This window comes from Amblyomma mixtum, chromosome 3 (genome assembly GCF_055824585.1).
Source record: "Amblyomma mixtum isolate Tamu chromosome 3, ASM5582458v1, whole genome shotgun sequence".
Lineage (NCBI taxonomy): Eukaryota > Metazoa > Arthropoda > Arachnida > Ixodida > Ixodidae > Amblyomma > Amblyomma mixtum.
In genome coordinates, this window is record NC_143014.1 from 204,181,032 (window position 1) to 204,208,243 (window position 27,212).

Below are 27,212 nucleotides of genomic sequence, written 5' to 3' on the forward strand. Positions count from 1 at the left end.
GTTTCGCTGTCGGAAGAAGTGGGGACCAACACACACATAAAATTATTGAATCAGAAAATAGCGACACTGGTGCATAAATGCGTGACTTAACCATATCCATGCCATTATCGGAAAACAAGCTTCCTTCCTGCGTGTAGTCTGGTTTCTTTAGTCTTTTTGCGTGTATCTTAATATGTTGTTTGCCTTCGTATACTGCGATTAACTCTCTCATGCTGCAGACGTGAGAAACTCCTGTCATGGCACGTTGTTCAACGAATGAATCAGCTGCAAGTGGTTCTCGTCCGTGTTAAATTTTTCCTCTGTCCGGACACCTATTTCCCGCTAGCAAAATGCCAACTTAGCGTCGACAGCGTAAGATCAGTACAAGAATAAACAAAGGAAAGTATAAAACAGAAGCTCTCAGGTATTCGTGATTCACAGCAGACAGCATACCAATGACGGAAACATGAGCGGCAGGCGATCCGAAGAGGTAGCGCCGGTACTGGCTTTCGAACGGGATGATAGGATCCTCGGTGACGTTCAAGTCGAGGAACTTGATGTTATACGCCTGCGCCCGCAGGTCCATGAGCAGCGACGTGTGCATTCGCAGTGGCACACCATCCGGCTGCGCAGACAACGACGCAGAGAGTCACCCACGCTGATCGCGCTCTTCGACAGAAGAATGTCATCGCGCCGCCCGTGATGCCAAATCTGAGTGAGCGTTTTCGGGCAAGACAGTGGAATTCACCCCGGCCGCATCAATTACGTTGAAAACAATGTTTAAACGGGTCATCTGCGGTAAAATACGGAGTCTCCAAGGTTGACGGACTGCGAGATGGACAACAAAGTCCATCTAAAATGTCTTCTCTGAAACTTCGCTTACTCTTAACTTCCAGTGATCATGCCTTATTGATTTAACTGCGAAATCACTGAACGCGACGAATCGTTCCAACGCTTGCAATAAACTTACCAAATCCATATTGCATGTGCAATGATGCCTCCTCCTCGATTTCCATTTCAGCGATGAAGAAAAACGGCGGCACGCGCCCGTGCGGTTTCAACTAACTGCGTCAACGTTGTCAAACGAGGCATTGCCAAGAGCCCCCTACTAAGTTCATGCAGCCGCCATATGTTGAGTGGCATCAACATCAGCCTACACGCAGCCATGTTTGCCGACTGTGCAAACATGGTTCCTTGGGACCACATGCCCATTACAAAAAAAAAACTATTTTTATACTTTTCATCAGAAGGTTTAAAATGATAGAGAGAGCACTTTGTAGCCACAAAATACTCAAGCGTGCGTCCATTCCTTGGATCCATTATCTAATTTTAACAGCACGTAAACCATGGTCCCTCTGAAGCAATGGAAATATGGTCGCCGGTACCACTGTTGTTACCCATGACTGCAGTGTGCAGCGCAATAGGGACAACGACGAGGCATACAACACAAGCTCGTCTTTCCCGTCCTCATCGCAGGTTGTGCTGCACAATACGTCATAACCCACAATGAACTCGGGCGGAAGCCTAAGTTTGCTAGCCGACGTTTCGACAAGAAGACTTGTCTTCGCCTAGGTCCAAGTGAACACAACACCTCTTGTCGAAATGTTGGCTAACGGATTGAAGCTAGGTTCTTTCCCGTCCCTTGTTCATTTCGTGCTTTCAAGAAACGTATCTTCTCTGCCCTCTCTCTACAACGGTCATGTCGCACCAGCGTATAAGTGCGAAAGCACTATTCCAGACGTACCAACCCCGAGCAAGAATCTTGTCTTGTCTTGTGCTGTGAGCTAACCCGAACTTACCCGAGTTACTCGTATAAGCTCGGGTTACTTTAGAGGAGCGTCACGCAAGCTGCAGCCAATGGGAGGAAGCTCGGGTAAGTTTGGAGGAGCGCCGCGCCAGCTGTAGCCAACGGGAGGAGGGCGTCGCGCCACCTAGGTCATGGAACCTCAAGGCGCCATACCAGCCTGCCCATCGGATTGTGAGCAAACTGACCACCGTGGCACGCGACAATTAAACTATTGATTGGTCGCGAGAAGTTGCTCGGGAAGAGCAACATGGGTCGCACAATCCCTACTGGTGGTTGTGACAAAAACAGCCACCTACCAGAGCGCAGCAGCGCATCGCTTAACCGCTGCGAGACCACACTGGTAGTGGCACGAGGACTCGCCGCGATTCGTGAATGTTAAGTAGAGAATGACCAATTCTGCATACATGGGCATTAACCCACTACATCCCTTAGAAGAAAACTGCATCACTTTATGAGAATTCTGCGCTATTCAAAGATTCAAATCTGTATAAGCTGCAGGTAAAGCATGCAAAGCGTTTTTGTTCCAGCAATAGTAAAGTAATCAGTAAAACAGTAAATTAATAAAAAAAAGTTGTAAAGCAGTGCAGTAATAGTGAAGTAAAATAGTGAAGTATTCAAAGATTAAATTTTAGGCTGCTCTTCAGAGCACTGCAGGAGTGCGAGAAACTTGGTGTGACGTCACGGAAGGTAAGATTTCAAATTTCCGCTGACGTCAACCACACCCTGCCGTGCGTCACTGGATGCTGCCAAACAACGCTTGGCGGCCTTTGCTTTCGGTAGCGTTGTTTTTTTTTTCTTGAAAGCAAGCGTTTATGCGTTCGAAATGTACCAGGACCGTCGATGACGTTATGATGCGCACCCCACTTGGTGTTCTGCACTGCGGAGAAGCTTGACGGCCATCGCGACTTTAATCAGCGATTACATAACCATTTCAAATGCTATCCCAAAAGAGCTTTGCATGCTTTACCTGCAAGTTCCTCGCATTCAACCCCTTTAATCTCATCGATTTCTAAAACCTACGCAGTTGCCCTTTAAGGCGGTGCCTAAGTGTACCCTGCTTTCGCACGTGTACCCAGTTTAACTACATTAAACCTCTACCCCTTTTTCTTAACCGCTTGCGAAATTATGTCCTTTACTACTCTATTATTTCGGCACGGTCCATCACTAAGTCATCATTATCAGCCTGACTACGCCCACTGCAGGGCAAAGGCCTCTCCCATGTCTCTTCAATTAACCCTGTCATTTGCCAGTTGCGGCCACCGTATCCCAGCAGACTTCTTAATCTCATCCGCCTACCTAACTTTCTGCCGTCCCGTGCTACGCTTGTCTTCTCTTAGAATCCACTTCGTTACCCTTCAGGACCAGCGGTTATCTTGCATTTGCATTACATGGCCTGCCCAAGCCCATTTCTTCCTCTTGACTTCGACTATAACCACATTGTGTCATTACACTGTAATACAGAGAGCTACTCACCAGGAAATTGATGGAGATAGTGGCCTCCTCAAGTGCTACCTGTGTTTTGGCCACAATGCCCACATCCACTTGCCCGATCTTCGTGGAGACAATGGGAACATGGATGGTGATGTGGTTGAAAGGTTGAATCTGTTGAGCAAGAGAATGCAAACAGCGGAATCGTCGAAACAGGCTCCAATACAAGCATCGTGGCAGGAAAGAAAAGAAAGCCAGAAACGAGCATCAAATTCGCCTTGGCTTCTATAGAGCTCATTTCGACGCAGAAAATAGGGGCTATTGTTTAGCTACAGTACCCTCGGCTGGTAGCACACGCCTAAGAAAAAAAATTAGCTGCGGTTCAACTACTGCTGAACCTGGTTACAGAAAGCTATGGCGTATCGGGCAACTATAAGCGGCTTGGCGTCTGTAACGTTAAGTGATAAGTAACGTGATAAGTAACGTTCAGTAACGTTCCGGACACTGGATAGGCAGCGCACTCACCCTACCACCCTGGCAGGTGGCAGTTAATGGTTGATCGCGAGAGTATGCTCACCCAATGAACGCTGCGGCCTATTGCAGCAGTGCCGCTTGTCTGCCACAATGTTGTCAGCGCTAACGCATGCAGCCCACATCTCTCTCTCTTTCTCTCTCATCACCCCACGTACCTATTAGCGCGATTCAGGCGTCCAGTGAACAAGGGAGGCAGCTATGCGCACTTCCTTTCCTTAAAATCATCGGAGTGTAAAACGCTGTCAATGCCAACGCCAATGAACTTAATGAATGCCGACGGCCTACGGCTTCAGTGCGGCGTTTCTGGCAGTCAATCCCAACGCATGCAGCGCACACACGTCACTACCGCCACGTAGCTTAAAGCACGACTGAGGTGTCCACTGTTCCAAGAGGGCAGTTATGCGCCTTCCCTCTGCTTTCCAAGCTCCCACTCAATTGGTTTCGCAGCTTAAAGCGCGACTAAAGTGTCCACTGTCCAAGGGGGCCCGGTATGCGCCTTTCCTTTGCTTTCGAAGCTCAAGGTCATTTGAAGGTGAAAACTAAGCACACGGCGATCGAAGCACGAGGTCCCGTAGAGAAGCGTTCGCTTTAAAAATTTTCTTCCACGCTAATTTTGTTTAGCACACTCGCGAGTGCAAAAGAGATCACTGCGGTGACCCGCATTGGAAGAATGCGAAAGCACTGACGGCTCCTCGGCACTCGTCGCCTGTCTTTATCATTTTCTTTTTGTTTGTTAATTTAACTACTGAATTAGCGTAATTATCTTATGCTTTAATTAAAGATCGATTTATTTACTGTTATTATACTTTCTTTTATCTCAATCAACCATTCTGCTTTCCCGTCCACTTACTATATCCCCGCCCAGCCTATCGAACCGTCCAATGGTTTTTGCAGATAATTAATTAATCTATGTCAATAAAACTTTTCTTCGATTAATTATCACTCATCAAATACATTTCAATCCATTTCAAACTTTACTTTCACTCCTTTGCCTATTTTTTCTCTATTTTGCCGTTCACCGCTGTTTTCCCGTCCACTCACTATACCGAAGTCCGCGCTATTTCGACGCTTTTTTCGACATTTTTGGCTCCAATTAATTAACGTATAAGAACGCTATGGTCAAATTTTTTTTCGTTTGCGCATCATCCTCACATCATCCTCTTTCGATTACAACCGCTCGTTTGATGTTACCTTTTCTGAGAACGTCACAACTATTGTGGACATGTTTTGTAGACACGTTTTGGTGACACGACCCCGCCGACATAGCCTAGAAATGCTTTCGCATTAAAAATATTCCCAAAATGACGTCATCGGAGAGGTGAAAACCACACCGCACGGCTGGCTCGGCGCCCTGCTTCGCGAACACGCCTGGTACTTTTTTTTTTTATCGGCGCGTTCGTAACCGCAGCCCCAAGCGTTGCTATCTGCCGCTCCTGTGGCACGCCACTAGTGCTAATCTTTTTTTTACTCCCGACTGTACCGCGCCTTCACCTGGCGCTGAAGCACTTCATGAAGGTGCAAATTATCACGGACACCATCAGAATGACATTACATTTATCTTCAAATCTGAGGTGACTGGCGTTATTGCATTTCGCCTCCATGTAAATGCGGGATATACGGCCCGGAATCGAACCCACGACCCGATGTACAGTAGCAAAAGGCCACAGCCAATAAAACACCATGGAATACAATATCACACACATGATTATTGCACGTAGCTAATACGACTCGCTCATGTTAGGAAATTTTTCCCAGATTCTTCAGGATCTGGAGTAATGGATGCCACAGTGGCATCTGTAATAATGGCAGAAAATATTAGAAGCATGTACTAACGTAAATCATGTGCTGCACTTCCCCCTTGGTGGTCACAGGACTGTAAGCGCCGACTCGACCGAGAGGTCCCACTTGCACAAACCTATAGTCTTCGGATCCGAGCACTCGAAGTTCAGCCTAGACGCACAAAAAAGGGGGGCTGAGGTATAATGTTTAATGCTGAAACAGATAAACGGGCTAAAAATGACCGTGATCGGAAAATCAACAGTATGGCCAAGAAATAGAAATGGGAAACGATACCTTGTGAGAAGCGATGTCACCGCAGAAATTGAAGCAATAGCCTCAAAAGTGCGCCAACACGCTGAGAAACTCTCGCAACGATATTTTAAAAAAAAGAAGCTACTTTCTGTTCATTGGCACAGAATAGCGAAGTAAACTTTTATAGGTGAAGTGAAACGTCATGAGTTAATTCTGTCCAATGTTTCTGCCCAGCCAAGCAGTGCTTAGTCCACTTGCTTCGGGCATTCATTGTAGGCATCACGGTTACTTTATTTCGATGTAAACGCGGCCTTCATACTTTAAACTATCGCATCTAGAGCCTTTTCGCAAGCATCTTGGCCCCAAACGCGTAATTTATTACCTTAGAAGGGCAACAACGAAAGGGCAGTTAGAACGGCAAGAGCCGACTCAAGCAAAAACACCAGCTCTGAACATATTTATTTAAAGTCTGAAATTATTTTTTTATTACGTTGCGGAAAATAGTACAGAATGCAGTAAAAGGTTCCACTGTGCAGAACTGCAATAGGACTTCTTAGATATATATCGAACAACCAAGTAAATTAATCGCAATGTGAAGAAGTAAAGAATACAAAAGAAAAGAAATTACTTTGCCTTGAAATGTCAAAAATCGTGGATGGTACGCTTTTAAGGAAACAGCGATTCCGTTGGTAAGAAGTGACTCAGGGGCTATTTGCTTAACTCGAGCAAATGGTTACACGTATCTAGAGCTGTACCTCTATGCAATAATAAGTAGTTTCCTGTAGTACCGACTGATATAACAAAAAGTAATTCGGGAAAAGCATAAAACATTTAAAAATTTGAAGGATCTTCAATATAATTTACGCACTGCGAAAGAAAGAAACTCAAACTTGTCTGCGCAGCCGAAGGCAGTGTTTTTCGTGACAAAACGTTTTCGTCAAAACTCGGGAGCGTGCACTGAAAGGCTCAGCCAGCGACTACAGTAAAATATCAAGATTGTGAAATATCAGAAACGGCCGAGAACAGAAGTAACATTCTTTCACTCAGATAGGCGCAGTGGGTTTTCAAGTAGAGATGACATCACTTGAGGTCACGATGTGTCTTAATCCTTATTCGCACAGGAATAAAACGTCGTACGGTCAACTAATCAGTTGTAAACGATCATGAGATATAGGAAAACGTACAACAACATTTTTGCTAAACACGTGGAGTACAAACAGAAAAAAAAATCAATTCGCAATCACCCCTTTAAGTGGGTTGTCGTAAATGATTTTCTTATCAAAATATAGTGCAAAGAGAGAGGCAAACAGGACCGTATATATCCGAAAATTTGGAACAACAGATTACCACAATGCTAGCTAATTTCTTCACTCATGAGAAGTTCTAATTTTCTGTATTCCTTTTCTTAAGAATAAATTAATGCCGATAGGCATAGGCAAGAACTTACCTGAACCAGGTAGTTCTGGTAATTGAAAAGGATCACTCGTATGCCGATCTGCTCGCCAACGACAGCCGTTGAAGGGGCCTCGTAAGTCATGAAGAAGGGCCGCAAGCTGTTGTGCTGCAGTGAACGGGCAATAAAAATAAATTTTCATATTGTACCCAAGCTAAAACGATGGAATTCCAAATGGTGCGCATCGTTAATTGCAAACAAAAAAATTACGGCGCTGCGCGCACACTTACGTAGATAGGCTTTTCAAGGATGGAAAAGCCATGCTGTTTGCTAACAGCAATAGCATTGAACATGTAGTATGTTGGACCCTTGGGAACTATTGACGGCATGAAAACATCCTTCAGATTGCTGCAAGAAAAGAAAAAGAATCGAACACATGCTTTTCGAGTCACTTTGCGCGCTATACCCAAGTATTTTTTTTCTTTACCCGCGTGTTCCATCAAAAAAAAAAAGAGAAAAACTTGCACACTAATACAAAATACGAAGGCACTGGAAAACTAAGCATTGAATAAAGCCGACCAGTGCGCCTCGAGCAGTTGCGCCGCTGCTATACACGGGAGGAGGAAGAGAGAGAGAAAGAACTCTTTATTGAAAAAGAAGTGCTGTAGAGCGCAGCGACAGCATCAACGCTATTTCACGGCCCGTATCAAAGCAGCCTCACCATCTTGTGAAAAGCTGCCCTGTAGAATGACACACACTATACCGCAGCGATTCACCCGCTGCGTAATGTCCTTTTATTTTTTTACCTGACTCCGCAGTGGCAATGAAAAGGCGCGAGCGTTGGTTTTCGGGATTGAACGGCACGTTTGAAATTCGGCAGGACATGATTTTATATATATAGAATGTGGCAGTAGTTGAAGATGATTAATTTGGGGTCCGCGTCATTGATAGAGTGCACGTTCGTCGAACTAGCAGTGCGCAATTTCTCGCCAGCCCATGTGTCTTTCTGCAATTTCTGGCCACATTAGTGCCGCTGGTCACGGCAAAAGAAATGTAGCGCCTAAAAACCGCAACAGACACGGGACGGATGCAGATGAGAACACAGGGCGATACTTTCAACAGAAAATTTATTCAAAAACATCGTGGTTTTTATAGAAAGATCGTACGTGTTACCCTACAACAAATAGTAAGATAGGAGGAAGACAAGTAACAAAACAAAACAAGATCATCGGATAATCTTAAAAGAAGACAACCTGCACATGGAAGTGAAGAAATGAAAGGGCTCAGCATAAATGACACGTGCGAAATATTTCACGTTTTCATCAAGCATGGGTTCCACAGACCGAAACGAACAAACTGGCATGCCCCTAGATAAAAACAGTCACCTCGCCGCCTTTCCCAACAACAGTGGCCTGCCCGAAAAATGGCACGGCAATGCAGGCTAACTTCGCGTGGTATATTGTCACGTTGTAGTGACGGCAGTCCAGTGGTCAGGAAGACAGCAACAAGACTTGGAAACGAAGCTCTTTATTTGGGCTGACTTGCGCCCGCAAAAGAACTAAACAGCACGGCAGCGGCTCAAGCAACAAACGTGCTCGTCAGTCGTCGAACCACGAATGCCCGCCGCTAGCGGCATCGCTCAATTTAAAGCCGGCAAGGAAACTTCGAGATAACAGGTCAAAATCAACTACAGTAATCTGGAAAAACGTCGATGCAGTTCTTCATGGCTATGATCAATCGAGATTAGTCAGGTCGCTTCTCGCTTCACAAACAAAAACGATAATGGCCCGTTCCTGCGGCCTTGAGCGCGAACGAACGGACACTACAATGATACGCGGTAATATATACCCCAGTTCTGCTCCCGACTGTTCGTCTAAGGCCCTGAAAGTTATTCGACCTTGTGCACGTACGGTGCATGCCAATATTTCAAACCAAGGCAGCGGATGTTGTTCTACAATACATGTACTGTCGAACCGGAATGAAAGGCGAACGGCGGAGCTGTATATACATATGGATGCATGTTAAGAGCGTCCGCTTTTTGCCGGAGTGGTGGCGGGTGCCACCATGCTCGTTTTTTTTTTCTTTAAATTTTTTTTCTTTAACTTGAGGCTCCTAACTATAAATTCAACTTTTTTGTTTAAATACAAATGCTACTGACATCACACGCTATTGTATCTTTAGGTCATTGCTATACTTTTCAGCCATCAATCCTCCAAGCGTTTTTTTGCCGCAGCGGAAAGCCCTGATGCCCAGAACACCCGATCCCGCAAAGGCTGTGCTAGAAAGGTTGAAAATGTTGCAGTAAATTATTCGATCGGTATACGCATTCATTTTTTTACGTATCCCTATGTAGGCGAACAATATAAAACAATGGCCCGCCGCGGTGGCTCAGTGGTTACGGCGCTCGGCTGCTGACCCGAAAGACGCGGGTTCGATCCCGGCCGCGGCGGCTGAATTTCGATGGAGGCGAAATTCTAGAGGCCCGCGTACTGCGCAATGCCAGTGCACGTCAAAGAACCCCAGGTGGTCGAAATTTCCGGAGCCCTCCACTACGGCGTCCCTCATAGCCTCAGTCGCTTTGGGACGTTAAACCCCAATAAACGAATATAAAACGATGGGCACGGTGCCAACTGCGAGGTGTAAAAAGTAAGACAAAGCTATAATAAATGCGTACAAAAGCACTAATCCGCACCGCCATAAGAAGACGGCTGCCGCTGTTCCGCCGTTCTACTCGTTGTCGCGATGACAGCGCCGCTTTTCAGTGTAAACTCTTTTTGCATGAGAAAGCGCATTGAAGAGGGCGTCAACGTTATAAAGCGTGTCTAATACATTTTAAAAGCAAAAACAAGATGCACATAACAGCATGGTTATATGGGCCGTTATGTGGCCACGTGGTGGGATGCATATAGCACGCAATTCAAGTACCACTCCAGACCATGCATCACTTAGTCTAACGCAATTTATGTACTGAATAGAAATCACAAGATCTCGCTTGATAGATAACATATTTCCTCAGTCTACAACAAAAACGAAAGATGTTTTCATTTCCACCATCTCGTTGCAGGTTTCGGTGAGCTGTCACTACCTCAAAAAGTGCATTGTGCGAGAATTGCCTTTATGCTCGCTCCAAATAATTTTCTTGTCGCGCAGCACCAAGCTAGATGCGGTGAGAGAGTCACGTGACAGCTGGTCGCGTGACAGCTTTCTTTTAAGGCGAATAAATAAAGCTACGTAAACCGTAGCTTTATGGAAACAGCCCTGCTAGCGGTTTTTCGAGGCGATACACAAATTTTGCATTGACACTTCGTTCAAGTCAATAAATGAAAATTAGCTAATTAGTTAGCTTGGTTAGCTAATTCCCTCTTAAGAACGAAAAAATACTGCAGACTAGGCCACGCAACTCTGAACAACCCTCAGTTGATTTCACGGGGCTAGGGCACTTCGCCTTTTTTAAAAGCTTGGTTACATTTAGCTGGGACACTTGGTATATAGCAAGTGGAGCGAATTATGTAGGGGGGTATCTAAGCTCACTGTATACAGCACTACGCTTATTATTAAAATTTTAACAACATCGTGCCCTGAGCTTATGGCGAATCACGCTAAATTACCGAGGACACCATCCAATACGCATCATGTGAGACAAAATGACATCGTGGGCTTTTTAGTTTGACTGCTGCTTGAGCCATCCATAAGCGATATGTTCCATACTATTGTGAGAGGAAAAAATATTTACCCGGTGATTGCGTGATGCCAAGCAAAATTGCTTCCAGTAGCGTCGAAGAAGTTGTTAAACCGATTTTGTCTGTAGAGGAAAAACTCAAACAATCCCTGGTCCTCCAAGTCATCCTTTTCACCTGCAAACAACAAAATTTGAAATAAGCGCCTCTTTAGTTCCGTCAGCAACACCATGCAAAGACAATAAAGTTCATACTTAATATGTGCTGATGCCATAAGCCATTATTTGCAGTTCATTCTCTGAAGCTCTAAATGCTGTCAGAACGTGCCAGTTCATTCGTGTTATGCTGCAACGCGTTACAAACTATGATATGAACATATCGACTATGTGCGGTCAATAAAAAAAAAGGAACTATTTTTATCTGAGAGCTCACAACAAATTCTAGAATAATGACATTAGATGGTTTGGTTTATTGGGGTTTAAAGGGACCCTGAAATGGTTTCTTCAATCATATTTTATTGCAACAACTCTGTAGAGGTGGTCTCTGCGAGTATTCTAATCTGATTCAGAAAGCTGCGCGTGGAACCAATAATTTACAAACAATTTTTCAAACTTGCCGCTCACAGCCGATTAGGGCGACACCTCACCGCGCGTTTTTACCCGCCCCTACCACTTGACGTAAACTGGGCAGCCTTGGCCATGGACTGGGCGACCCTTCTCATTGGCTCTGCCAATTGACGTCACGCGCAATTTTTGCAACATTTCATTTGAAACTGAGCACTGATGCTCCTTGAAATATTATTTTATTGATTGCTTATTATTTTTTAAAAACATACGTATACAGAGGTAAGAACCCAGCGCATTTCTTGAAATTAATGTGGTACTTCCGGTAAAGAAGGAAATCCGTCTGCTCACATAAGCATGTGTTTTCGTCAAATCTCGGCGCCCGCCTTTGCGAGTTTCCTAGCTGCGCCGACGAGTCGCTGCTATAGTGTACTAGAATTATATATATCGCTGCTGTCGTCGCCCTGTGGGTCTCGGTATGGCGTGTACTGAAAGGCTCGAAGCCCATCTCAGCGGTGGCTGCACGCAGCCGCGCTTCGAACTCCGGATCCATGCTGTTCGAGCAGCAATCAGGAGACAGATGTGCGAAAACTTGGACGGCGCGGCACCGATCGTCATCAGAAAGACTGCCAGCTATACTCGAGCAGCGACAAAGCATGCCTGCTTATGTTGGGAGCTTTCGGCAACGGCACCGCTCGCGGGCTCTCCGAGCGACGAGCTCTGCTGCTGCCTGGCTGTCGTGGTCGTCGCTAGGCCTATAGCTCGTTTCGCGTCGAAGAGGCAGCGGCCGGCGCTTCGGAAGTCGCCTGAGCTATAATAAAAGGCTTACTCTACACATCGCTTTACAGTCAACAGCATCATCTCACAATAAAGTAATAGTATGGTCACTTTCCGCGACGCCTTCAGCCGCGAAGCGAGCGGGCGCCAGGCGAGCCGGACCCCAACGTCAGGCCAGCGGCAGCTGCAAGGCGGTTGTGGCCAGAAATTTGCTCGTATCACAGTTGTTACCTTTACCAGCAGCTCAGTATTGGTCAGCGATCCTCAAAAATGACACATTTTTCACATTTCTTGGCCTAAGGTTTATTATTTGCGTCAAGAACACTCTTTAGCTCATTTTTTATGACGCCGGCAGAACTGATCCAGGCCGGTCGGCCGGCCGGCATGCTCGGCGTACTTGACATTCGCACAAGGAAATACAAAACAGCCATTCTACCAGAGATGATGCTTTCTAGATTCGAGCAACGACAACATGTCTGTTACAAAGTGGATCTTTCGGCAACGACACCGATTGCGGCAACGCCGGGCGACGAACTGCGCGCTGGTCCCAGGCTGCCCTAGTCGTCGCTAGGCCTAATGGTTTCGCATCGCTGACGGCGCTTCGGAAGTCGCTTGCGCTATATCAAAAGGCCTACTCTTCACATCGCTTTACTGCGAACTCGTCCCATAATAGAATATATATTCGATTTCCACGACGCCTTCAGCAACGGAGCTAGCAGGCGGCAGGCGAAGCGCCAAAGCGGCTATGGGATAAAATTTGCTAGTATCGCATTCATCACTTGTAGTACGATCAGCTCGGTATTGGCCAACGACCGTCAGAAGTGATGCATTTTTGACATGCATCTATCCCAGGGCTTGCTATAAACGTGACAAACAATACTAGCGCGTTTTTCACTCGCCGGCGGCCGGCGTCAAGGCTGGCAGGCCGGCCCGGTGTGGCTCGGCCCCGAGCGCCCTGAGGAGCGCGCTGTACGTCATCACGACGCTGCCGCTCTCCGTGCTCGCTTTCGCTCCCGCTTCCCGTCGTTGCGTCTGCCGCGCGCGGCTCGTCGTTGACATCTAGCAAGTTGCACGCAGGCGACGAGCTGCGATCGGACGTTGCGACGCCGTTCGCAACAGCGCACCGCAGTGAATCTCACGCACTTTCGCACATGTGTCTGCGACCACCGGAAGTAAACAAGCAGAGCGCCATTGCCTGACGTATGCATGGGCGGAGCATCGGCCCGTCTTTTCTTTTTTTTTTTTCGGAGCGAGCCCCGCGTGTATGAGTTGAGGGTGGTATGTGGGGGAGAGGAGGAACATCATTTTTAATCGGTTATATCTTCGGTGTTGATGGAGTTCGCTTAACAATTTTTGCGGTGCGGCGACAAGTGATGGAATGCCGATCTCTCGTGGGCTTTTGCTAACCTTGGCAAAGAGCTTTTCAGGGTCCCTTTAACGTCCCAAAGCGACTGAGGCTATGAGAGACGCCGTAGTGAAGGGCTCCGGAAATTTCGACCACCTGGGGTTCTTTAACGTGCACTGGCATCGCACAGCACACGGGCCTCTAGAATTTCGCCTTCAAGAAATTCAACCGCCGCGGCCGGGATCGAACCCGCGTCTTTCGGGTCAGTAGCCGAGCGCCGTAACCGCTGAGCCACCGCGGAGGGGCTAATGACATTAGATATTTCAGCCCAATCCTCTTCTAGTTCAGTGCACTTACGCTAGCACTTCCCTGACAAGCGTCTAGATAGCGCCGAAAAGGACGCCTTTCAGGCAGGTGAGCACTCGCTTATGCACGGCCGACTAAAACTTATCGTTCTGTACATTTCGAGAGTCAAGCACGTGGCTACCAACCTTAAACGCACTCTGACACTTCAGCTGTCACGAATGTTCGAAAAGGCCGTTTCAACTTTAATGCCTAATAGTGATGCCTTCCACTTAACTGTGATGCGCCACTTTCCCCGCATCGCGTTTATCTTCGGCCCCAATGCCGTACCAGATGCACCGGGTGAGAATGCTCTACAGCAGTGACACCGTTCGTAGACTCCACAGTCCAATCACACAGTTGCTTACTCATACAGCTGTTACCGTATTGAGTACCAACCTGTGATATTCTTTACGACGCACGCCTTTGGCATAAAAGTATTTCCCAGCACTTACTTTTCATGCTAGGTGTACTGTAGCAAAAATGTCACGATCTTATTAAACAGGTTTCCAGGTTCTGATGCCTAGCGAATGCGGGACAGCACCATATATGGTCGCTCAAGGTAACGGCTCCCACGTACCAGACGTAGTGTCATACTTTAAGAAAATGTTTACCGGCCGCAGGTGAGCAGTAAAAAAATTGACTATGGCTTAGCTTAGGTTAAGCCTGGATATCAGCGAAAAGCTTTGTTGATGCTTGTGGTTTAGCTTGTGGTTATGCCATGGTTGTTTACTTGTGGTTCCCCTGTAGATATACCGCGGTTACTCCTGGCAGGGTGTCATTGTCTCATGTGAATCATATAGGCACACATTATACAACTTGCAAGCCACCACTTCGGGATCTTCGTCCATGGCGAGGCGTGTGCATTTCTTCTACGAGCGCTCCTATATATATACCTCGCAGCGTTATCAGATGCGCCGGAACGAAGGGCAAAAGGAGGGCGAGAAGGTGGCGCATGCGCAGTAGCGTCATACGAGGAAGCCGAGCGCGCGCCGATGCACACTCAGTAAGCACGCGCAAAGGGCGCGAACGACGGCGAAGGGCGACCAACGGAGCCGCCACCGACCACGTGCGCCTCTCCAGTGACGTGACGCGGCGAACTCGCGGACGCGCAGATGTGATCACGGAGCACGCCAGACCCGATGTTGACTAGCCTAGTGAAGCTTTTCGCTTCAAAATTATTTCGGCGCCATTACACTAACAACTACTCCATAAACTTTCGCAGCCGACTGTACAATGAGCAGTTTTTTAGAAGTTCTTTGGTCCCTCAATGAACGGCTGTCGTACGTACTGTAGAATCTATACAGAAGAAACCTGCCAAGGCTATAAACGTGAAGCTAGCAGCAATATGGTACTCACAGTTCCCTTCGTCTGTTCCATCGTAGCAGTCCTTGTACCCATTGCAGCGTCCACTCTTCGGATAGCACTCGCCGTTGACGCATGGTAGGAAGCCGGCAGTCTCATTGCAAACGTCTGTAAGGCCAGCGTGTGTTCTTGTATCCTTATTTTCCTTAAGACCCGCGGTCCTAACCCTTGATAGCATGAGCCCACTTACTGAAACCACGAATTTTCTATTCAATAAACACAAAACCAACTCTAATCAAGGTTAATATCGCATAAGTTATTCTACTGAAGTCGAACCCGGATATATCGAACTCGAAAGAGATCTCGAATAGTTAGATATATCGATAATTTGACATGCAAAAAATGCACAATGAGTACGATTCATGCGGCAGAGTATGCGTTAGCATTAGTGCTAACCTGGACGGAGCAGCAGCTGCCCCTGTCGGGTTCAGACCGTGCGAGCGGTTTGCGTGATCCAGTCCATCAATCACCGTGTGAAACGCCGTACCCCCACTCCACTCTTCCCAATCCTCGACTCTGATTGGCGACCGCGGAGTCCCTCTCGCGACGCGTCACTTCCCACCCTCTCTATTCCTCTTCTTTCTTCAACTTCCCTCTCTGTCCTTTGCCTCCTGCCAACCGAGACTTCACACACCAACGCTAACGCTGGACACGTTTTACGATAACGGGCGTTGTAACGCAAACGCTTTAAAAATGGCAATACATAGGCTTATCTGTGACTTATACGCAAGGATATATTTGCACCCAAGCTAGTGATGCGCTTCTTGCAGCGACGTGCCGGCCACCGGCATACTGGCAGCTACCTTCTCGCTAGGCACTTCTAATCCTAAGCTGCTTCGCATCATAGAAGCCGCATCGGGCAGTGCTTTGGAACCAGTGCCTGCCTATAATAAGACGTCTAATAGTGTTGCCAGTACACTGCGAATACAATAATCGTTCATTTAAACTGAGGTACAGTTTCCGCCACGACTTCGGCAGCGAAGCGAATGCAGATCGCCAGGCGAAGGCCACCGCTATAGGGTTCAGTTAATTAGGATGGCTTCACTGCACGACAGCAATATGGAGTGGAAAATGAGTACAACCATGGAGCTAAAAAAACTAGGAGGGAGTGCGCTCAGCCTCTGCAAGCCATCCTCCTCTGACGCCGCTGCCGAGGGCCCTTTTGCGCACTGACTCATGGGAAATAGGCCCTCCTCCACAGTTACCAGACTGCCAGCCAGCGGTGCTTTTTAGTGAACGTCCGTGCTCCGAAGTAGCGCAGCGCAGCGCTTTTGCGGAATGCGTACCGAGCTCGAGGTTGTCTGAAGGCTCCGCGTCTCTGTTGATTACACTCTTGAGTTTTTGGGTGCACTGTAGAAAACTGCGGGTAAACTTTTCATCAAAGGGTGCGGCCGCGACCTCGTCACTGTTCAACTGTGGTTCATAAAGAGAATGGAGAGGAATTCCTTTCGTCGTTATACACACATACGGAGCGTTTATTTCAGCGCATGCTATGAGCGGAGAACTCGAGAGTAGGCGAAGAAACGAGCCTCTAAAAAAGGGCGCAGCGGCTTCCAGAGCGCTCACGGCGGACGGACGTGTTGAATGAGCGCTCCGGCGCGCTGCGCAAGATTCTATTTCTCGGGCAGGCGGACTTCGGCCCGCCCATGGGCCCTCCGTTCTCCGCTATTCTCAAGGCACAAGTCGTGCCGAATACGCGCGAGCACATAGGCGGTTCCGACGTGAAATTCAGCAGTGAAGTATTTCTCTCTCTCTCGCTGTCGAGACAGAGTGCCGGCGGCTTTACGTCTGCCCCTGCGCGGGGTCTCCCGGCCACTGCGCACAATCACTTACAAAAAGAAGTAAACTGTATGTATACATAGCCGCGCGCTCGTAGCGTCCTGTCTCGGACTAATCGCGCGCGCGGCATACTGCACTAGCGGCCGGGGTGGGGCGCCCGGCCGCGTCGGAGGTAGCACCCACGGAGCGTTCGTGTCACGCGTGCACTACCTGGCGAAGAGCGAGCGGGAAGTCAAGCCCGCCTGTTCGATGAACGCACAGAGGCTCACCACTGTTCTGTCACGGGTATAGAGGCTAGAATATCACGGGTGCGCGCAGTGCCGCGCGGCCACAGGAGCGCTTCGAGACTGTCCGGGATGATTCCCAGCGCCCTGCAGGCCGCGAGAATCTCGCGACGCGGCACTGCAGAAGCGGCACAGCGAAGGAGCATGTGCTCCAAGTGTCTCCACTGCGCCGCAGTCAGCGCACGCGTCGCTCGGGGATGGTGGCCGCTGCGGCGAGCGAGCAGTTTGCGCTCACCACGGAGCGAACGCAAGCAGATGGTCACGTAGTTGCTCGTACAGCGAGAGAGCGAAACCGAAACCGAAATCCAGCTAAGAGCTACCACTGCCTTGTCACGTGAGGGCCTATTTCCCATGATGCTTTCCATTATATTTTTTATGACTAGGCTTCAAGATTGTGGCGTCATGGTCCCTCCTAGTTTTTCTTCCTCCATGAGTACAACAGACCGGAGGACACTCTCGAGCACAACCCGCGTGGACGTCGTCACACGGTTTCCCCGCGCTAGCGCTGCCAACACTTGACCAAGGCCGCGCAGCCGACCCGACTCAGCGCGTGAAAAGTGATCGCAGGCCTGTTATGAAAAGCTCCACCTGCAGGGGCACGGTACACTGTTGGGTATATCGAATGACAAGCGAAATTGAAGTTTGACACATTACGCGACCTTCGTATACTTTTACACAAGATTTTCCAGGGAATAACCTGTGTGTTCGACATAGCCAATAATTTGAAATATCCGGGTTCGACTTTATGCCCTATTGCTCAGAGAATAAGTTGTTAAAAGATGCTCTAAAAGTGGGGAAGGATCCGATCCGTGAAGACTGAAATCCGATACTGAAAGCACTAACATAAAGTTCAGGTTTAATTACTTTTGTGGCACTGTCGACTGCCACGAAGTACGACAGAATCACATTTTTCCTGCGTATTATAAAGTTCATGTAAAGCCATATGAATCAGGAGTACTTGCCAGGAAGAGTAGTGATATTCAGATTTGTGGCCACAACTAGTCCTGAGAACTGCAAGAAAAGGCAGAATAAACGTCAGTATATGAAAGTAATCTGCTGACATATTTTGGTTTAGGTAATTTAACCAATATTCTAACAACAAATATCATTTAAATATTTAGTGCACTGCCACAGTGTGCCGAAATAAGAAGTCATTCAAAACACTACAGTGAACAAGAACGCCGTATCCCTCACTACAACAAACTCGTTTTCCAAGCACGTAATTCGCACTACCCCCAACTCTGCAGTGATATCTTTGATGAACTTGATTTATTGAATTTGTTTCTAACGTTCAAATACGCATATAAGCCGCATATTGAAAGCGAGCCCTTCAAAGGCATCCGATTATTCACACATAAAAAGCTATAATCACATAAGATACCCAGGCGCCACTCATGACCGTTATGAGTATTTTTGATCTGATCATGCGATTTGATGCAGCTAATCAATAAGCATCGCAACGAGGCTCGATGAGCTCCGGCCACGAGATGGTAATTTACGCATCAGACGCTTGGTCGTATTCGCTACAGGTAACGTCCATAGTGCGGTCCAGTGGATGCCCATACGGAGGACTGTTGAAGCTCAAAGGAATGGCTGCCATTGCAAGCCATTTCAATGCTTTGGGCTGATTATTTAGAGCAAGAAAAAAAGTAAGAAATTAAAACATTTCAGATAATTACGTCTTTCAAAGCCATCATGTGACAAACATATTGCAAGAGGAATAATTCCGATGCTTAACGATTCGTTACAATATCAGTTAATTAATAACCATGGCTAACAAGCTTAACTAACAATGTTTTGACCAGCGCATGACACAAGTGTCAGCTGTATTTCATTCGTTTCGCCTTCACACAACGTACTAAGGTGAGCTTGCTCGAACGAGCCAGAAGCTTAATGTTTGAGGTAGTAATGAGGCTGTATTCAATTTTCTCTCTTTTTTTTTCATTTCGAATGGCCAGTGCTGCGTCACCACTGACCCCTAAATTCACTAACATACCTAGGAACTTCATTCACCTGCAGGGGGTTCGATACAAACATCGCCTTTTGCGGAATTCGGGACACGCGCTTATATTTCCTCTGGCTGCCACCACGTAGCGCATAGCTTTGAACATTCAAAACTAGTGCGCTGACGTTATCCGTGACGTAAGCAAGAAAGAAAATGACCGAGTGACTGCACAACAGAACGTGATAGGCCGCTAGGCTTAACGCACTGGCAGGGCGCTATCCCGATTTCCTGCTGACGTAGTGCGCATAATCAAGGTGACCCACTTTTTTTTTTTTAATATGAAGATACCGTTACGTAAAGTGCACTGCGCCGAACACTCCCGCGTAATTGGTGCGGAAGTGCATCCCGCGAGGAAATGGTGCGCTTCAAGCAAAGTGCAGGGAACGAACCGCAAATGTCTTGTTAACATCAGGCGCGAAGTTTTGCGTGACGTAGTACTCCGCCTTCTCGGGCTTCCCGTCGCGGTCCCGCCACACCGCACGCACGTGACTTCCCCAGTGGTCCTCCATGTGGTACAGGGACTCGATGACCTGCAGGGAACCGAAACCCCTGGGTATAAACATGTGAACTGAGAAGACAACATGGGAGAACAAATGAACAGGCCATTGCAAATGCCGGCTTCTTCCGATCAAACAGCGCGACGAAACTTCATAGCAAGCAGTCTTCATAGTCTTCATAGCGAGCGCAGAAGGCACACGCATGCTCACTGGGTCAGCGATCACTGCAATCTGCGTTTCTTTTCTCTCATTTCCTTGAATATCGTCTTGAGCTGGAATCGCGATTTCGCAGCCACCTAGAAGTCAGCAGCAAAGAGCCGGTCAAGCATTGGCGTATGTACGTACACCTGAGTGAAAAGTTTACGGAGCACGCAAGTTACGAAAAACGTAAATTTTGCGGAAGTCATGTACCCTAAATTTGAAACCAGCAGCCTGCGCTTTAGGGCGGGAACTCTGCAAAGCCCTTGTCATTTTCAGGCTATCTGCCCAGGCTACAGGAAGATTGCGTTCTTCAGCGACACGTGTGCTCCGCAAACTTTCAAAGCCGGTGCATGTTCGCTGTATATAACCTGCCGAACAATCTGCATAGGCAGCTGGCAGCTGTGGGAGACGGCACACCGCACAGGATTGGTTGCTGCTTCGTCGAATCAAAGCGTCAAGTGCGAAGCTTCTGGAATGTGCAAACCACATGCATCGCATTGTCGTTTTCGGCAAAACACTGCAAAATGAAAAAAAAAAGTATCGCGTGAAAAACTTCTCGCGTCCTCCTTGTCTCCAGATAGAGCATCAGACATGACCCTAGAGCGATATTTTTAGGTGCTACGATCTCGCTAATAACTCGCTGAATTCGCGATGAACTCGCAGCTGCCCACATGGGTACCTTTTCCTATAACCGTCCGTAGCATTAGTTGTCTGTGGGCCGCCTAACTGCCATCTAACAAGCGATGGCGACTACCGCAGGTATCCTAAACCAGTGATGTGTCATTTTCTCGGTTGTGTAACAAAAGTTTTAGTTGAAATCGGGAACAAAATGAAAGGAGGAAAAGCATTTTCACCACACCATTCGTTTTCTTCTTACGGCGTTCCTGAGGCGACGGACAACTTCAGCTTAGTATTCCTCATCTGGTCTCAAGGTGAATGCCCATCATAGTGGAGAATGCTGCCTTGACCGAAGAAATTGCCAAGACTTTACTGCTCCTCCATACTCTGTCGTGCCTTAATTTGACGCGAAAATCCCGGTGGCCTTGGCTGAACCGCGACATCACAGCCGCATAAACAACGGCTGAGCTGCGCCGTCGTTTCTGGGCCGTAGCCGTATGTTTATGTCACATTTCCCATTATAATATTCTGCAAGAAATCTTGTTACCAGCTTCTAGCAGCAGAACCGGTGGTTTGTAGAAGTAAGGTGCAAGCAAGGCGACAGGTTTCAAACGTCGAATGTTTTAAAGAGAGACCTCGGTTCCACATATAACCACAATAACAAAAAAATAAACGATAGCGAGACTCAGTATAGAGTAAGATTGGTGGTAGCGGCAGCGATTGGCCGCTACCGCCATGTATATGAACAAACTACACAAAACGCAAAAATTATATATAGCCTTGAAACTAAAGCATAGAGGTACTATTTCTTGTTTGTTTTTTTCTGACATTCAAGATTTCAGAATAGAACTGCGAGCAATGCAACTAACGCAATGAAATTAGAGGGTCTTATCAAAAAAGCAGGTATAGGTGCACTGCTGACCAAACACTATAAGACGAGCCGGAAAAGGACAAAGATCGGTAGCCGAAAATATAATTCGAGCGGGACTACCCTTTCTAGTTTTCGCGCCTAAGAGACGAGCGCCTAAAAAAAAAAATGCCGCTCCAAACTTGCCCTTTTCGAAAAGACATAGCCCACTAAGCGCCCGCGTATCGCTTTTCCCGCAGGATCCATGAATGCTGTCTTCATGCGAACGAGGGTCAGTGCAGTGATTTTGAAAGCATTTTTTCTTCTCAGGACATCTACAGCTCATGAGTGATTCAAACCCTTAGCTCTACAGTTGAAATTCCGCAGACAAAATTTCGCCTTCAAATGGTTCGCCCAATGTTGTTCGAAATATGCTTTCACAAAACCGGCACCCAGCTTGAGTTTGAGAAACTTTCTAGATATCTTCCAAACTACGCTCAGCGTGCTTCAGCGCAGGGCACGAATTTCGCCCAGGCTGTTGGTGCAGTTCCACCGCCGCAGTCAGGTGAGCGCGCACAACCGAAGGCGCGAAAACGAAACTACGCCACGGGTGCGTGGGCATCGCTCCGGGCATCGCGGGGTGGCTCCAAGGCTATTCCTTTGATCACCCGGTTTTTACAGTCCCACATGGCGCAAAAGAATTAGTTTCTAAATTATAATTGATGACAACTGCGCAGGGTAAAAGAGGTCACCACAAAAATACTGCTGGAGGGCGTTCGTACTGCACCTTCGTCCGCTCCGCTATCCACCGCAAGCTCTCCGACCCGTAAGCAAGGCCACCAACTCATCTTCAACGCAAGGTCTAGCACTATATAGAGCGCGCGCGCTTTTTGAGAGTGCCGGGAAATCGGGCCTACGAAGAAGGCGCAAATTTACGTGACAAGCGCGAGACTGTACATATCGAAACAGAAGGCACCGTTCAGAAACCCCACAATGTCTGACCGCAAGCTCAAGGCAGCGGGAAAATCTGCAGTGTTCAAATATTTGTCGAATAGCTCGAACGGCAAAAGTGTGGTGCAAATCTAATCGAAAATTATACTTCCAGCCTATGTGAAATTTCAAAAATTCGCATACCCCCATTACTTCTGTCGCGATGCCATGGAAACTGTGAGTGCAAGTTCCGAAAGCGCCGACGCCTCACGGGCGCCAGGGCTAAAGGATGGCGCAGCTTGTGCCTGTAGATTACTTTGCAGTGCCGACGAAAGTTTCTTCCCGATATATTAGGCCAGAGGTTTGACAAAGACATTGCAGCTGATAATGAGAAGCGTCAACATCGAGACTCCGAAAGTACGCTGAAACAAGTTGGCCGGCGGATACTAAGCAGCAGTATTCAATTTCGGCTTTGTTCCTGCTAAAGTTTCCCCGTGACCCTTTGGCATATGCAAATGCACGCAAAATCTGGATTTTGAAGCAGCCTGTAGCAGAATTTACCATACGGCGCAAATGGAGGTAGTGCCACAGCTGTGAAACAATCATCTCTTAGGTGTTACCTTAACACTTACACTATTTTTTTTCGAGAGTGTAAAGGTGTGAGTTGCAGACACATGAAAACCTCTTTAGGGGTTCAAATTTGGAACCTTTAAAAGGAACATTTCGGAAACATACGAGCACAATAAGCTTTCGTTTCAATGACGCCGGAAAAAGCAGAATTGAAGAAAAGCATCACAGCTCTGGTTCTTAAGCAATGGCAAGGTCAACGTGCACTACGCAAAAGAGGGCATCCCATACAGGGCAGTGTTCATCTCACCGAGGTCAACGTGAGGTCATTCTTTCCTTGTACAGCCACTAAGTCGCTGTCGAGGCCATTGATGCCAGCTACAGTTTCCGGAGTGTATGTAGGAACCAGCTCAATCAAATTGTTGGACCGATCTTGCTTAAGGTTTTTCCACATGTAGAACTATATGAAAAAAGAAGGAGGTAACATTCTCAGTTAGAAAAGAAGCAAACAAAATCAGCGCTTGAAGAAAACTAGACGCTGAAAACTGCGACTCCTAGACAGAGGTAAATTTGAACAGAAAGGCTGGTAGGCTGTGTTCGTTTCGTCAGCTACTTGAAATCTACGACGACATTTCGTATTTTCCTGCACAGCACTACCCCATATGTCGCTATTGATAGCATAGAAACTCAAACAAGGCACTGTTTTGTAACATGTTTACCTCTACCCACACCGTGACCGCCACAGCAGCGCGCGTTTGCGCTGCGAAAATTCCCCCTCCTTACAAAAAGTTTCAAGTGATTAAAAAAAAAGAGCAATTGAAAGTCAAGCGGACAGAAAGATAGACAGGAGAGAGGATAGGGACAGCTAGCATTTGCTCTACAAGTATAGACACACAAATCATCAACCAATACCATACATTACAAGAGTATGAGTGATTTCTGAAACAATTAACCTACATTCGTTTTTTTTCTGCTTTATCAAAATGCACAAATAATATGGCTCATGAAGACTATTAAAGCAATATATCAAACCCCGAAGCATTGAAAAGGGGCTTCAAGAGCTAAGGCTGCCAGAATCCCAACTATGACACCAACGGCAGCAACTGGCAATCCTTCGGTTTTCTGGGTTACATTTTCAATCTCTATAAAGGTCTTCTGTGGAGTGCCCCACACACTTAACTAAAGCACTCAAGTTGCGCGCGCTGGCGCAAGGTTTGCCGTTACCCCTCGGGCTTGACTAAGCTTTTCGAGGCATACGAAAGCGCATGCTCGATTGAATAATGTTTCGAGCTCAAGGCGCTCGTAAATAACGCCGGCGCTCTCCGCAGAGGCTGTTTGCCTGCTCTAGACAACGTGTGTGGCGTACTGTATAAGTCAATGATTCACACGCAAAACGAGGCATTGCAACAAGGTCAGCCCGCCGTCTTACATTTCCTCGGTTGATGCCTTGGACAGGAACTATGATGGCGTCAGCAGTGAGGTCACCATTGCTGGATATCTGGTACACCATCACTTTCACGGCCGGCGCCATTTCCGGAGACAAGGGAATACTGAACGAGGTGATCGTTTGGACCAAACCGTACGCCTTGTGCACACCGGCTTGGAGCACAGTTCCCTTGGCGATAACCTGCGAAGTAATCCAACTGCGATCAGGATATTGGGAGTGCTAAAAGGTGCTTGTACAGAAGCCGAAACACATTAGCCGAAACACTTGTCGAGAAAACCCAGGCTCCGTGATCCAGACGTCGAAAGCAGCTGCCAAAGCCGAGGTGACCGGCAAGGTAGGAGAGACGTTTGAATCCCTTCCAGCCCGGGCTCACTTCCGGCCTGTTTCGAGCCAGGTGTTACGGCTAAATGTTGCGCGTGAAGTCCGGAACACGTCTAAAGCACGCAGTTCAGGCGTTCTAAACAAGCGTTTTGCCCTCTGTACATGCCAAATCATACCCAGCGCTAGTCACCTTTTTGTCGCGTCGGCTGTTCTGAATCGGTGACAATTTAATGACCGTTATGCATCACAAATTCGGAGTGAAGACTCTTCGGTATATTCGTAATGAAAGGTGACGGCTGCCGTGATAAAAAAAAAAAAACAGAGCGAGCAACTCACCAAGTAGTGGAAGAACTTTATGTAGAAGTTTGTGCGCACGTGGAACACAGCATACTCTCCAGCCTGGAAACACAGAGAAGACAGAATAATATTTAACGCATCCTATTCCGCGCACAAGTCCGACTGTTTTTTGTCGAACTCATGGATATCAACCGCACACTCGTAAGCGCACGCTTGTTAGAGGTCGCTGGCAGCATTTCTTATTAAGCGTAAAACGCTGTCTACGCTCAGCATCGCTAAAACCTGGCATTAAAGAGGAAGCTACAGCTGGTGTCAGTAAAGAAAGCTTCTCGCACGAGGCAATGGTTTCTGACTAGATCACGCCCCAGACTCCGGCAATCATGGTAGACATCCATCATGGCTCCGGCAATCATGGTAGATGGCCAAGGCGCCGGCCGATTACGGGTCGTTCTAACGTACCAGCAGTGTTAAAAGTTCAGACCCTGGTCTGCTGACGTCAATTCCACAATTTCTTACAATTTCGCCAGCTTTTGGCGATACATGGCATAGTTCTCGCTCTTCTACGAAGTGGATAGAAGTTAAAATTCCTCTGACAACCTTTTTAAGATACGTGAAGCAGGCTGCCGCCGATCTTTCCTTATTTCCTAACATTATGATATCAGCTCCTGAAACAGCGTAAAGCAAAAAGACAAAAGAAAGCACAGCCTAAAGCTTGAACACAGTGGGACTTGTGTGGTGGCGTGGCACTGCTAACAAATAGCAAAGCGAACACCATGGGCGTCCGGAAGGGGGGGGGGGGGGGGGGGGGCAAGAGGGAGTGGTTGCCCCCCCCCCCCTCTTGGAATTACGGATATTATTTATGCACTAGTAGAAAACAACTACACAGCTTGATTAGCACGCTTAAGTCATATTAACTTATCGGATTTTGCTTATTGAGTTCAATTCTTTGTTCATTAATAAAGTCCAATGTTTGTTCTCCAAGCATAGCGCTAATTTGCTGCTTCTAATTTTTGTTTCATGTGCGCAGTTTAGACCACAAATAGTTCCTTTTTGGTGCTAACCTACCGCCTCCCCCATACCCGGCCATCGGGTGCTCCCCCTCTTGGAAAAAGTTCTGCGGACGCCCTTGGCGGGCACACAATAATAACCCTGAATATACTCACAAAAAGCTACATCTTCAAATTAATGGAGCCAAATCTCGTTATAACGAAATGGCTTATAACGCAATACTGGATATAACAAAAACAATGGCTACTCCCCTTGAAAGTTTTTCGCTTTCACTAAGTAAAACAAACCCCACGGGAGCTGGAGCAATGACATCAATAAAGACTGAGCTCCATGTACGCGAAAAAGTAAGCGACGCGACGAGGCGGCGCGGCGACGACGGCTGGCTGTCGCTCCTTCGCCCACCGGCCAAGCTCCATGCATAGCGACAACGCGAACGCGAAATGGAGACGACGATCAGTGTTGCTGGCATAATACAACGCAAAGCTGTTTGCGTAGAGTCACATTATTTGCAAGGATTAAAATTTTGGGCAGAAAAATGTCAAATAAAACGTGTTTACAGCTTTGTCACTGTATGCCATTGCATGTCATTTTATGTTATTGTCACAGGCACCGCCATGTTGCCTGAACGTGTGGCGCACACCTGTTTGAACCTCGCGCGCTTTCTGACCTCAAACGACGTATACTCGCTAAGCCTAGCAGCACAGTAAACACAAGCAATCTGAAAATCTGGGGTGTTTTATCGCTAAAATTTTGTGGTTGACGCAAGTTCAGAGAAAGCGAAAGTTTCGTGAGCATTTAGTTTGCCGTGAACGTGGGGCACAGCGTAGCGACAACGACGAATCGGTGGTGAAGCAAGATTCCTGGCCAGAGCCAGCGCCATCTTTGCCAGAGCCAGCAAGAGGCTCGGTAGTGACGTACGCTGCCAGATTAGCTGCTATTGGCTAATCGCGTTGGCAACTTCCGGGCGACGAGCGAAATTTTCTGTGAGTGCAGATCCGAGCGACACGACAAGCGACACGGGTATTTCGCTTCGCGCGACGGTGTCGCTCGTCGCTTGCCGCTGTCGCGTTCGCGTGAGTTTTCGCGTACATGGAGTTCAGCCTTAATACTGCGCGGCTGTTTTCTGCCCGAAAACTTGTTTCTTTTCGCGTTTCTCTCCACCATAACAAA

General features: G+C 47.4%; 1 protein-coding gene across 1 annotated transcript in view; it reads right to left on the bottom strand.

The window, feature by feature from the left end:
• LOC149353365 (CD109 antigen-like) overlaps positions 1–27,212 on the bottom strand; it is a 122,104-nt gene that overhangs the window by 26,070 nt on the left and 68,822 nt on the right. Inside the window, exons 10-21 of the mRNA XM_089582504.1 lie at positions 25,074–25,136; positions 24,399–24,596; positions 23,280–23,429; positions 19,699–19,839; positions 18,267–18,315; positions 15,236–15,349; positions 10,906–11,026; positions 7,463–7,580; positions 7,227–7,340; positions 5,582–5,698; positions 3,260–3,388; positions 433–604 (exon numbers count right to left, since the gene is read on the bottom strand). Coding sequence (XP_089438630.1) covers positions 433–604; positions 3,260–3,388; positions 5,582–5,698; positions 7,227–7,340; positions 7,463–7,580; positions 10,906–11,026; positions 15,236–15,349; positions 18,267–18,315; positions 19,699–19,839; positions 23,280–23,429; positions 24,399–24,596; positions 25,074–25,136 — 1,486 coding nt within the window. The remainder of the gene's footprint in view (positions 1–432; positions 605–3,259; positions 3,389–5,581; positions 5,699–7,226; positions 7,341–7,462; positions 7,581–10,905; positions 11,027–15,235; positions 15,350–18,266; positions 18,316–19,698; positions 19,840–23,279; positions 23,430–24,398; positions 24,597–25,073; positions 25,137–27,212) is intronic.